Raw genomic sequence first — 13,886 nt, forward strand, 5'->3', positions numbered from 1 at the left:
GCTTAACATAGAAAATAAAATTTCATACATTTTACAATAAAGTTGCAAACTATTAGATATTCATTTGCTACTTTGGCATTAACTTAACAATAAACTGCGCTTGAAATTTATTACTAAAATATTAGAATAAAATGTAATTTGTGCACTGTGTGGAAATAAAAAAATAAATTTCTGCTTGGCTACATATTTGTAGCTAAAGTAAATCGCTTTTGTGCCACTGTGCGCTGTACCCAGCATTGTAAGCAAAGCAACAGCCCATAAGTGATAACGCACTAGGGCTGCTATTTCGTTTGTGTGTGTGTGTGCATGTGTGTGTGAGCTGTCATTTTGTTGTACGGGTCGTTGGCTTCACTTTTTGCTCTTGGACTGGTTTTTCTTTTTTTTATATTACGCTTGCTGTTGTTGTTGTTGTTGCTTCTGCTGTGGGGCACGCTTCATAGACGGCAACTCGAGCTGGCTGGATGGCTGACTGGCTGGCTGGCTGGCGGGCCTGGCTGATTGTTGTAGCCACTGATAAGCACAGCACAAGTTCTTGTCGTTGTCGTTGTGGCTACTGCTGCTGCTGCTGGCTGACAGTGCGTATACGCAACGTAGACATGGGCGCAGCATGTGTGAAATTGTTGTAATGCTTGCGGCGCTAACAACAACGAATACGCTACGTCAATGTTTGTCTCTGCCCCACAACTTTTGTATGTATGTATGCTAAACATGTGTGTGTGTGTGCAATGTTTAAATTGCCTTTTTGGTGTCATTCACAGGGGCAAACGTAAATTTGCGCCTACATAAATGATAAATATCCAAGTGCCCATATCAGCCCAAGCAGCTACAACTACAAGCGCTACACACACACACACACACACAAGCACACACATTTATGTGCTGGTTGCGCTTATCGCCAAGCTAAAAAAAACAACAACAAATGTCATGCATAATTACTTGAGCCCCGCTTTTGTGTCTGCGGCTTTAGCGTGTTGTAAAAAAATAAGGCAAGGGTATTTAGTTATACGACTATAACGGCTCTTAAGCCAGCACATTAATTGCTTTAACAAATATGTCAGCCCGCACACGCACACACACGCACACACACACACACACACACACACACACACGACTGTAAGTTGCAACTGCTTTTCGGTGACATTTGAAATTGTCTGCTGCTGCTATTTGCGGTTGGCAAACAGACAACAAAGCGACAACAGTAAAGAACACAAAAACCACAATGCAGGCATTTTCTTCTTTTTTTTTGTTGTTTTCTGTGTGAAATTCCAGATTGGTTTTCATAGCTGCAATTGCCAGCATAAATATGCAAATAATTTGAAATATTTCTAGTTACACAAAGCCGCACAAGCAATTTCAATTTTTATTTCTCTCTCTCTCTCTCTCTCTCTCTGCTTTACACATAATTGTTTGTCAGTGAAATTGATTTGCCTTCGATTTGCTTGCACTTGCTGCTGCTGTTGCTGCTGCTGCTGTGGCCTCCTCGATTGGCAGCTAACTCACTTATTATGTGGCATGCCACAATTGATTTGTTTCTTCCTGCTGCTGCTGCAGTCAAAATTTTTATTTTCTTGCATCTTTCGATTTCAATCATTACTTGTATGCAAATTGTTTAAAAATATTGATTAATAAATAGCCGAAAGCATTTTCATGTTAATAAAAAAATAAATGAGTTGACAACTTACTCATTGTCAATTTAACTGCCTGCAAAATAGTTTTATATCAATTTTAATTAATGTGTTGCCAATTGATTTAATGCCATAGTTGAATGTTTTATAATTTAACGCGCAGCCGCAGTGAAAAAAAAATTAAAAATTAATAAGCATAAATATTACAAATTGCAGCAACAGACTCAACATTTGTTACAATTATTGTGAAAAATTCAAGCAGTTAGTTATTAAAAGTTTAATAACATAAAAACCAATGAAATTTAAACAGAGTACTCGGATAGATTCATGCAAGGAATTGTTAGTAGCTTAAGCATATACTGGGATTAATTTGGCTTAACAAATATGATTAATTTGCTTACTTATTGCTGATTCCGTTGGGATCGTTGTTGCCGCCTCGAGCTCCGTGGAGAGTGTTGAGCTCAGTTCCACTTTGGTCTTCTAATTACTTTGAACAGCTTTTTGAAGACAGCAACCGGCAGCGCTGTAAATTTCACTCTCAGTGCATTCCCGAGTCTTCTAATAAGATAATAATGAACTCATTTTATGAGAGAGATGAGCGCTGGCTTCGATCTAGGGGAAGACAGCTGCTGCTGATTTCAATTTCGCCTGGTTGGTAAGTCAATAATGGCCTGGAAATAAATAAAAAAGAAAAAAAAATGTTAGAATAAAGAATACAGAATATAGAGAATGGAATATAGAACATAGAATATAGAGTATAGAATATAGAACATTCTATGCTATTCTAATTTTGCTTAATAATTTTTTAAAGTTTTTTATTACTACTTCTTATTGTTAAACTAATTTGTTTCAGCAATATGGAATAGTTCTCAACTTCTAAGAAGCAGAGCTCAAGTTTAGTTTAGTTTATTTGAAGCCTGCACGAATTGCAATTTGGTATGTAATAACAATAATAATAAAAGTAATAATAATAAATAAATGTTAGATCAAGCAGCGAATAGGCAAATCTGCTGCTTTGCATTCTTGAATTTAAAATAAATTCAGCGAGTAGCTTTACTTTAATCTAAGCCTTTCCACTCAGGCGGCAGTCAGCAGTCAGCATATGCCCTCCATTCACAGTTGTTGTTGTTGTTGTTGCTAGTACCAGCAGCTAAGGCATTTAAATTTCTCTGTCTGTGTGTGTGTGCCTGTCATTACCATTTGCATTAAGTTTTGAATTGTGATTGTTGTTTGCTTGTTTGTTTCTTTGTCTGTTTGGTTGTCATCAGGCGCCTTTGCCTTTGCCTTGGCTGTTGCTGTTGCCTTTGCTGATTCATTAGCATTTTTGTCGCATTTTACAAAAATCGAAATAAAACAAGCATAAAAATAAGACACAAGGGAATTGGGCCCAAAGGCATTTTATTTATCTTTATGCGAGTTTCGTCTTGCTTTGCGCCCTTATTTATTGTTGTTGTTGTTGTCTGTTTTAGCTGTTGCTGGCAGCCTGTTGCTGTTGCTGTTCTCATTATTTTGTGCCTCTCATTTCTCTGTCAATAATTCTAGCATTTGGCTTGTTGTGTGTGCAGGCCGCATTCGTCTATTGTTCATGCCTTTGTTCTGGCTTGGCAAAGCTTTCAGGCTTTTCAATTTTCACTTTTCCATGCAGCTGCAACGGCAACGGCAACATGTCAGCCTCACCAAGGTCAGACACAAAAGCAACAGCAGCAGCAGCAGCAGCAGCAGCAGCCACAGTAGCTGCCATAATTGCACACAGATAAGAGAAAGAAGTAACTGCGAAGCCTCAAAAGCACACGTTTGACTCAAATGCCATTTGGCTGGATGGCTGGTGGACTGACTGGGTGGCTGGGAGGCTTATTTATTATGCAGCCTAAGTCTGGCAGAGAGCTTTCAGCAAACGCCTCGAAAGCCACCTTTGACCTCCATTTCCCATTTCCCAGGCAACCCCAATTCCTTGCTCTTGGGCCAAATGCACGCGATCTCATCTCAGGGCAATCCCAGCTCAGCTTTGCTTTCAAAAGTCCCATTAAATTTTTTATACACATGCATATCTATTTAGATATTTGTGCTCCACTCCTTTTATTTTATATTCAATATTGTGTGCGTGTGTGTGTGCACCTGACTCGCATTCATGGGCGGCTAATCTGGCATTTATTTTTCCTTTCGTTCTGGCCCCAACAAAAGGGCAACAAGCATCAGCTTGGCTGGGCTCTTCTCCTTTATTTTCAATTACTCGCTGTGTGAAGTCTTCAATACAATTTGAAGCGCCAACTTATGCTAATCAACAGTGTTGCTCTATAAAAAAAAAACAAAACACAGTACTGCAGCCCCTCTTTCCTTTGCGCTGCCTTTGTCATTTGTCTCTCTTTGGTCCTTAAGCCACAATTTTGTTGCCGCTGCCGCTGATAAGCGCAATGTGCTCGTCAACTTTGCCTGCAACATTTTATGCGCGTGCCCCGCCCTTATTATTTACACTTTGACATTCAATAAATAATGAATGGGTGTGCTCGAATTGCTTAAACGACAAGCGCGCGCAAATAATATGCAGTAATTGAAGTTTTTATTTTCATTTATCGAAATCCTAAATTTAGACTTATTCAACTTAAAGAGAATTTCAATGCAAAATTTAAAATTCTGATTACAATTTCATTAATTAACTTAATATTAAGACTTGCGCATTTACTTAATTTAAGTCTTTATTTTAATTTACTTTAAATTACGTATCACATTAAGAAATTTTTAATGAAAACAAAATATCTAAAGAGAAATTAATATGACAAAGTTAATTATGCAATTAACATGTATACAAAAAATTATTTCAGATTATTTAAATATTTTTCTTTTAATTTAAAGCACTGAAAATTTGTTTTGCTTGGTACTCCATAATAATTGTAATACTCACATAATACTCACATTGGTGGATAAATGAAAAGTTTTTTTTAAATTATATAGCGGTTTGAAATATGTTTCAAAATTATTTAATAAATAAAGTAGAACTCAAAGCAAACTTTTATATGTTGCTAGAAAAAGTTGTCCAATGTTCCATAGTGCAAAGTTCATAGTTCAACAAAGTTTTTATTAACAAACAATGGTTGGCTTTAAAAGTTGTTGCTCTCACTTGAAGTTCTGATTGAAATAGCTGCCTAATTAGCATTGAAATATTGAGCATTAATTAAATCCCACTTGCTAAATATAATGTTCAACACTAATTCTCAACTCTGATTAGTTTGGTATATAATTAAAATGTATGTTTAAATATTTCTTGTATTCATTTTCTTTGCTCGTTGACATTAAATAAATAAATAAATCATTTTAATCAGCATTCAATTCATTCGATTAGATTTATTTATGTAAAGTTAGACAATTTAAAATTTTAAATTTAATTGCAAGTGTATTTGAAAGTCGGGAATGTGTTTTTTATACCTTTAGGTATATCTTGTTATTTTTATTTTTGCACAGTTTACGACTGCCACGCCCATTTGGCGCCCTAGAGCAATGGCACGTTCTTATTATGCTTATTATTTATTATTGCCGGCAGTTTTATTGTGCGCGTTTATTTATCTGAGAATTGCATTGAGTCAGCGAGCTAAGTTAATAAATAAACCACAAATTGGTCGACAGGAAGCCAACGCTGCTGCTGATGAAGATAAAGCCGAACGATATGACCTGAATTATAGTCTGACAATATACACATAACCCCTATATGGCAGAAAGTTTCAACTTTATGCAAATCGGGATCGCTTTCTGGCTCACTGGCTGGCAATCAAAATTGAAAATTGCGCAGCAGTCAACGCCGCCAACGCCAACGCCAACTGCTGAGCATATGCCAACTGATTGGAAATTCAAATGAAACTAATAAAAAAAATTATTATGTGCAATTTAATGCAAATTTACAAGCGACAGGTATTTGTCAAAGAGTTGGCAGCCAATGCAGGTCAAATCATATTATGGCCAAAAAGGAAACATAACGAAGCCGAAGCCGAATCGAAATCGAATCAAATCGCAAATGCATCGAATCGAAATGTTTTTGCAAGCGTGTGTGTGTGTGCGATATCAAAAATTTGCAGCTTAATTGCATTTTTATTCACAGTCGAATTGGCCCATCAAAAAAATAAATAAAACAGCCCGCCACACACATTTTTCATATGTAAATGGCTGCTTGACATAATAAACTTTGCAAATTGTGACATCAAATTGACATAAAGCAGCAAATAAAAAATTCATATAATTGCACAATTTGTTAAATTATATAATAAAAGCGAATGCTTGAAAAAAAAAGAAAATAATTCCATTAAATGCGTGCAAGCATTTTAAAAGCAAATTTATTTTAATTCGATAACCTATTGCACTCATTTGACGTATATTAAATTATTATATTAAAATACAATGTTTATTTAATAAGATTAATGCCAATCTCATTTAATATATACATACATACATACTTAAGCTTAACTTTAAATAATAATTGTTGTCATTACTAAATGATTAAAAATTAAATCAAAACTATTTTTGTTCATTAAGTCCCAAGTAAAAATAGTCCAAAGACTGTTTTTAGCTTATTTTATTATTCAAAACAATTTTAAGCAAGTTTTTTCAAAATGATTATAATTAGCTCGCAATTTGTGGATATTTGTATTTGTTTTATTACATAATCATAAATAGCTTCAATTAAACAAAACAAATTGAAAAATAACTAACACTTGACAAAGAAACATTTTCGAATAATCATAAATTGAAATTAGTTGCAAAGCAACTTTAAATGTATCTTTTTTTGCCATCATTGCATGAGAGCCAACTTGTTTAATATGGCTCAGAGATAAGCAAGCTCCGGCTCTGAAATGTATGCACATAAACTAAAGTGAAAGTAAAGCTCGATTGCTTATTATTTTGCTAGCAAACTGTTTGCAATTGAACTGCTGCAATCCTCAGCGCTCAGCGCTTAGCACTCAGAGCATGCGGCATGAGGTATGCGGCATTTGTTGGCGTTCTGCATTAGACAGCAGCAAGCAGAATGTGCAACAATGCAGTTTGAGTCTGAGACCGAGTCCGAGTCCGAGAGCGTGTCCGAGTAAGTGTAATCCATTTACTGAGCTGCTTTGCAGTAAATGTTTCTCATCTCGTTTAACTTTAACAAATTTTGGCATAAAAGCCGCAACGAAACTTATCAAGAGTAGAGCGAAAAAAAAAAAAGAAACACCAAACTGTGAGCGGCAAAGGGGGGGCAGACAAAATCGCCTTAAGACATACACGACCAATTCCATAAGCTCGCTCGCTCGCTCTCGCTCACTCTCTGTCAGCCAAGCACTGCAAACTTTTGGCCATGCCATGCCAAAGCGCGTTTGGGTGGCTTTCCAAGCCTTGAAAATGCTTCACCAACCGCAAGGTCAGAGCTGAAGCCGGAGCAGCAACCCTTAATGCCAAAGCAATTCCCAGTGCAAACGCAAACATCCAGAGATATAAGTCAAGCAGCAAAGTTTCAATATCCTTGTGGAACAATTTAGCCATTTGCATTGCAGCACACACACACACACACACACACATGCATGCATGCAGCCAGACAGACTGAGAGGCGAACTGCCCGCAAGTCTTTGCCATATGCTGAGCTTCGCACATTGTTTTGTATTTTGTGCACTTCTTTTGTTTTTGTGGCCAAAGCAAATATTTTTACACAACTGATAGAGCTGACATAGCTCTGAACTAGGCTGAGATCATAGCGAAAATATTGCAGCAATTAGTTAGTTAGTTAGTTGTTAATTGAAATTTAAATACAGAAATTTGATTGAGCTTTGAACTGCATTTTTAATTAAACTGATAAAAGACAATTTAAATTGCATTGCAGGCTTATGCTATTTGCCCAATTTTTCCATTTGCGTTGTAAGCGCTTTGTGGTCAGCTAGTCGCTTTGTATTAAATTTGCTAATTAAAAGTGACAGCAACAGCCAACAGAAATGGATACTAAATAAAAACAAGAAAGCGTGAACTAGCTGCAAGTGCCAGTCAGCTAGTTTATGAAAACTGTTTGCAATCCGAGTTAATCAAGTATTGCTCTCCATGTGGTGTTGGCAGACAAACTTGCTTAATTTGTAGTTGCCACTGCTCACTGCTCATCTATGGTTTAGTGCTGCTGCTGCTGATGGCTCTCTCGACGACCACTCAACTCAAACATAACTGCAAAGTTCAGTTGTAAATTGTATGAAACAAAGTTGAAATACTATCGTAGCTGGCTGAAAGTGTTGAGCTGCCAATGCCAAGACTCTAGCATACTTTTGAGCGCTGCTGCGACTGCTGCGATGCACTATGGGTCAATTGACATGATTGTGTGCACATTGAGTTTGAAACAAAGTCAAACAGCATGCCCTCAAATATGCTTACATTTTATGTATAAATTGTAGGTAAAAGAAAATCATTTCATGTCAATATAAATTAAAGCTTAAAATAATAATTGAAACAGACACAAGAGCTCATTCTCAGCTCTTAAGCTACATAAGGCAATTAATTATGTGTAACAAAAGTTAGACCGCTAGAATCGATTGTAAAAGCAAAGGCATTTTTAAAAATCTTAAATAATTTTTCGCTTTAGCATTTATTACATTTTTAGAAATATTGTTGTCAAAATAAAATCCAAAGCAATTGAACCTGTGACGCATTTATAATATTTAAGGCTATAAGCCAAATTTTTCATTATTTTTTCAGTTTAATATTTCATCATTTTGGCTGCAATTCCAAATTTGAAATATATTTTCATGTTGAACTTATAATGATAAAGTTCGCTTATATTATAGATTTGTAAAAATCCATAGAGAATGAAAATATATTTCATTTGAATGCAAAACTAAACTTGCTTAACAGCTGCAAATATTTCACAAAACACATAATATATACAGCTTATGTTTTGTTTCAGCTGCAATACAATTTAGGAATGAAATCCATATGAAATGATTATGAAAATAATATGAAAAATAGAGTCATTTTCTAACTAAACTGAACTGTTCAGCAAAATGTTCTATAAACTATTAACATAAAGGATTGTATAAAGCTCTTGTTATTATTTCCAGAATTTGCAAAAGCTGTGCGTCGTAACTGAATAGTTTGAATTAGTTATTTAAACTTTATGCAACACGTTAAACAATTTTTTTGCTTTCAAAGCTGAAATTTCTTATGCCAATTGCTGAAGTAACAAATTTTAAGAAATTCACACAGTTCAAACCTTTATTATTTATATGATATTTCATGGGAGAAACATATAACAGCATGAGCTCAACACTAACATTAACGCATTTATGGCAAATGTTATCCATTGTGCGCTGGAAAGTAGGCAACACATATTTTCAAGCCAGCCAGCTTCTCAATTAGCTAGTTAATATTCCCATTGCTGAGTGACTGTGTGTGTGTGTGAGTGTGTTTGTGTGTGTATGTGTGACAAGCAGCAGCTTTTATTCGGTAGCATGCCAACCCGCACCCGCCCTCGCCCCATGCACCCGCTTGTTGCTTTGCTCGATCTTAAAATAAATTTGCTTAATTACTTTGCGCGCGACTTAAGCGTGGCGCTAACTGAAATTTCTATATACACAGCTCTATATATAGGTATATGCGTTTTCTTTATTTTGTATGGCTTGCCGTTTAAATTATTCGGCTTGCTGCAATTCAAGTAAACTGAAAGGCAGTGTGATGAGCCTTTAGCTCTAACGCTTACACTATCTCTGACTTTGCTTTTCTCTTTGCGCGTTGCCTTGGACGTCGCTATCGCTGTCACAGCCAACGTCAGCGTCAGCGTCAGTGTCAGTGTCAGTGGCAGTGGCAGCGGCAGCGGCAACTTGCAACGTGCTTAAACAGTGGAGTAATTTATGGCCACTTTGGAGTGGCGCGTACTCAACTTACGGAAATTTTCAATTTGCAGGTGAACACATACACAGGCAACTGAGCGTCCCTGCTTGGCTGTGGGGCAGGTAATTAAAACGAAACGAGAGTACGCAACAAATATTTGCATAAAACCGAGCTGTCGCTCTTACTCCTGCTCCTGCTTCGCTCTTTGCTGTTTGTAACTTGCTGGCTAATAATAAACTAAGCTAAGGCTAACTACAGGCAGCAGCCTCATTACAGTTACAGTTAGAGCTGCAAATAAAGATTCAGAGCAATTGTAGCTAAGGCATTTCTCAACATATTTAAAGCTCGAGAGATAATAAAGCGTAGCGCATATTGCCTTTGGGGCGATTTCATGGAAATTTACACAACGCTGACAGCAAACGCCACAAACGCAACACGCAGCAGCAGCAGCAGCGCTTCTGATTAAGTGGGCGTCAGTGGGCGTGGTAGAAACACCAGCCAAAGCAACCAACCAACCAACGAACCAACCAACAACAACGCAGCCGCCTGTATAAAAAGGATTTTCTTTTTCGACTGATTTACGGTAGCCGCCGTGCTTGCAACCAGCCAAACAGACAGTCAGACAACTCAGACAGACAGTCGAGACAGCAACCAACGTACATCAATCCTTTGGCAAGGCGTGAGCGTGAGCACCTATTCCAACAACAGAACAGCGACAGCAACTACAGCAAAATGCGTGGCCGTCATTTGCGTCGACGCTTCAGCCTGCAGCCGTCGTTCATGAAGGATGACAACGCCGAGGATAAGCCCAAGCGTGACAAGTAAGTTATAGCGCTCAACAATGTCAACCAGACAAACACGCACACACATTTACATATATGGGCACATGTATTCATTTTTAAATCTGGCAAACAGGCATATGTAACATAACTAACGATCTGTGTATTGCCAGCCAAGACATAAATCAACAAGCTGTTGAAAATCCGCGCACTTAAAGTCAGTTGAGACTGGCATTAAGCATTAATCCCATGCTCTGAGTCTTCCAGACTATAATTCTATAATAAATATTAAAGCTATGCTAATTAAGCGAACAAATACAATAAATAACAAACAATTTCTGATGCAAAGTAAATCACAAAACAAAATTTTAATACAGCAAATCATTTTTTAAGCAGAAAGTATTTAATATAAATATTTTATTTAAATTATTTAAACAGAACACTTAGAAATTTTAATTAAATAGAGTCAACTTTTGAATAGATATATATTTTTTTAAAGAAATTTTACTTTATTTTTTGGCTGCAATCAGCTGCTTAAACCTTACGAAAGATTTATATTCATATCGTTAAAATGAAAGCAGCTAAAAAATATAAATTGTTTATGTTTATTTTAAATTTATAGCACGACATTCAATTCTTAAGAGAAAAAAAACATAACAAATTCGAGCTTTTAAATTGTTTCAAGTTTAATATTTAATATTTAATAATAATATGAAAAAAGTAGAGGATTTTTTTTCTGAGCCTATATAAAGATTGAAATTGGTCTTAAAAGACCTTAATTAATATATTATGGCCAACTTTTTTTAAAGTGCAAAAGGTTGCCGCTAATCCAAAGGATTTAAAACTATAGCCAAAGTAATTAACTTTAGGCTACAATACGCAGCGTTTAATTGCCGGGCCAGGTCTATAGAAAAGATGCTGCTGCAATCGACAAGAGAATAAATAATCAGGCGCAGGACCAGCACCAGGAACCAGCAACAGGACCAGGCTCAGGCGCAAGTGTGCAGCGACAACCTGTTGAGCTTCAATAGAGAGCTGCTGCTTTCACCAAAGTTGTCTGCAAGTTTGTTGAAGCGCCTGCCTGACTGCCTGGCTGCCATCATCAGACTTGTCAAAAGTTGCAAGAACTAAAGCAAAACTTGTTATTGTTGTTGTTGTAGTCTTAGTTGTTGTATATAGAAAATAGCACATAATATTGTTTGATATTAAGCTGAGAAATAAAGTTGACATTGTTAGAGCTCTAGCTGTACTAGAGCTATGTGAGCGCCTGATTGGGTCCGAAGCTCACCGTTGGCCAAAGGCATTTGCCAGATTAATTTTGTATTTACTTTGCTTTTGTGCTGCGAGCACAGATTTCAAGTTTTTTGTTTTTCTTATTACTTTCGCTCATCAAGGCTGAACCCTAAACAAAAGCCCAGCAAAAAACCATGAATGTTGATAAGACGCGCCGCGCCTGATTTGCTGTCCAACAACAGCAACAACAACAACAACAGCAACAACAAAAGGACGAAAGGAAATAATAAAAGGGACCATAGTTAGAATACTTTTTCTTTTGTTATGCAAGCCAAGACTGGAATTTTCGGTCATATTTGCGCTGATTATTTATTTTCCTTTTGCCTTGCGCTTCTCCCTCCCCCCAGCCCCGCGCTTTGCACCTGCAAAATCTGATTCAGAATTCATTTGCCTTCGTCCAAATGACAAATGACAAACGCTTAGACAACCATTTATCAACAGCATGGCATAAATACTATAGCGAGTAATCACTTAGCTTAACTTTAAGCAAATTTAAGTCCAGTACTAGAGATGGGCACGAATTAAATATTTAAGGCCCAGTCCAAGCTCAGGCCCCAGACCCGCTTAAAGGCCCAACCAATGTAACTATACAAATTAAATTGTAATTGTATTATAATATTTGCTTAGTTTTTCAATTTTTATTATTTAGCTTCATGAATTTTATAAAGCTCAGCTCCTAATCATTATATGTACATCAAATTTATTGAATTTATTTTTATTACTGAGTTTAAAACTTTTATTTCATATCCATATTATATTTTTAATGTGAATTATTTAGTTCAAAGAAATATAAAAGATTTTTATTTTATTTCACCCAACATATTTTGTAAATATTTAATTTACAATTAAAAATTATGAAAGCCCAACAAAGTTGGTATGAAATTTAATTTTTAATTTATCCAACATATTACATTTTATTGAAATAAAACTCAACATAATTTTATACATTATTAATAGAAATATTAAGAATTATTTAATTTAAAAAAAATATTGATATATATTTTATTTCCTTTTAATTTTATTACCAAACATATTTTTTATATTTCTAATAATTATTTATCTCATCAAGAATTTTAAGTAATATCCCTACGCAGCAGATAGTTTATTATATATTTTTAATTTATCAGTTTGAAACGTTTGAAACATTAATTTAATTAGATTGTGGCCCCATTTGATTTTTTCATGCACACGACGCCTACGAGCTTATGTTGGAAAAGGCCCACGCCCATCTCTATATATAACAAGAACAAGAACCATAAGAGCATATGCATATAGTATGTAAATATTTATATTTTTCATGGCTGACATGTTGACATTATAATAATAATATTAAATTGCCATTGACGAAAGCAACAGTAATGAAATTTGCAAGTGAAATTAATTTTAATGCTGCTCTCGCTCTCGCCCTCACTCTCATGTCAGCAATGTCACATTCTGTTTTGGTTGCTTACAGAGTGGGCAGAAATAATGCTGTGGACGATGCCATTGGACCGGCAAATGCACGCCATAAAATTGTGGTCATGGGCTCGGCCAAGGTGGGCAAAACATCCATAATCACACAGTTTTTATACAACACATTTACCACGAAATATAAAAGGACCATCGAGGAGATGCATCAGGGGAACTTTTCAATTGCGGGTGTTAGCCTGACGCTGGACATACTCGACACGGCTGGCTCCTATGAGGTAAGTAATTAAGGTACAAAGTACAAGCTGGCCACACACACACACACAGATACAAGTTGAGTTCTGCTCAGCTCGCTGCCTGGCGCTTGGCCAACAAAAGCCGTGTTAAGCTTTCACTCTTTGGTCAGCATGTGCATGTGTGTGTGTGTGTGTGTGTGTGTGTGTGCTCTAAGTGAGTTCATTAAGTGAATCAAATTGTTTGGTTGCCGTGTAAAAGCAACACATATGCGCAGCTCTCAGTCTGTGTGTGTCTGTAGCTTTTAATTTTAAATACCCAACTCTAATGGGTTTTTTCACTGAGCGAGTTTAGTTTTTAATATTTCAACAACACGTCGCTGTTGCTGCTACTGCTGCTGCAAGGTAATGCCTCTGCCACTGCCTTTGTGTGCAACGGAAATTACAGCCTGCGATTCAATTTCGCTGCCACTTCCGCTAAACGCGAATTAAAATGCTTGTTCATAAAAAAGTATAGCAAGGCAACAAACGGCGGCAGCAGCAGCAGCAGCACAGCAGGTGGCAAATGAAAAGAAATATGAATGAACACAGAGACACACACACACACACACATACATACAAAGGAAAATCAGCCATCCATCGAATGCTTGCCAAGTCAACTGTGACTATGCCAAAAGGATGCTCAGCAGCTCTGCTTGTGTCCTTGAAACAAACTCTCACTCACTCAC

The 13,886-nt window shown here is 36.5% G+C and overlaps 1 protein-coding gene across 2 annotated transcripts in view; it reads left to right on the forward strand.

The window, feature by feature from the left end:
• The window catches only part of LOC108606973 (ras-related protein Rap-2b), a 37,476-nt gene that overhangs the window by 2,958 nt on the left and 20,632 nt on the right, over positions 1-13,886 (forward strand). The window contains exons 2-3 of one of the 2 annotated variants that reach the window (XM_017997541.1): positions 9,520-10,267; positions 12,972-13,203. In XM_017997541.1, the coding sequence (XP_017853030.1) occupies positions 10,179-10,267; positions 12,972-13,203 (321 nt within the window). In that variant the 5' untranslated portion in view covers positions 9,520-10,178. The remainder of the gene's footprint in view (positions 1-9,519; positions 10,268-12,971; positions 13,204-13,886) is intronic. The other variant, XM_017997542.2, reaches the window with a different exon arrangement.

Source organism: Drosophila busckii, chromosome X (assembly GCF_011750605.1).
Source record: "Drosophila busckii strain San Diego stock center, stock number 13000-0081.31 chromosome X, ASM1175060v1, whole genome shotgun sequence".
NCBI lineage: Eukaryota > Metazoa > Arthropoda > Insecta > Diptera > Drosophilidae > Drosophila > Drosophila busckii.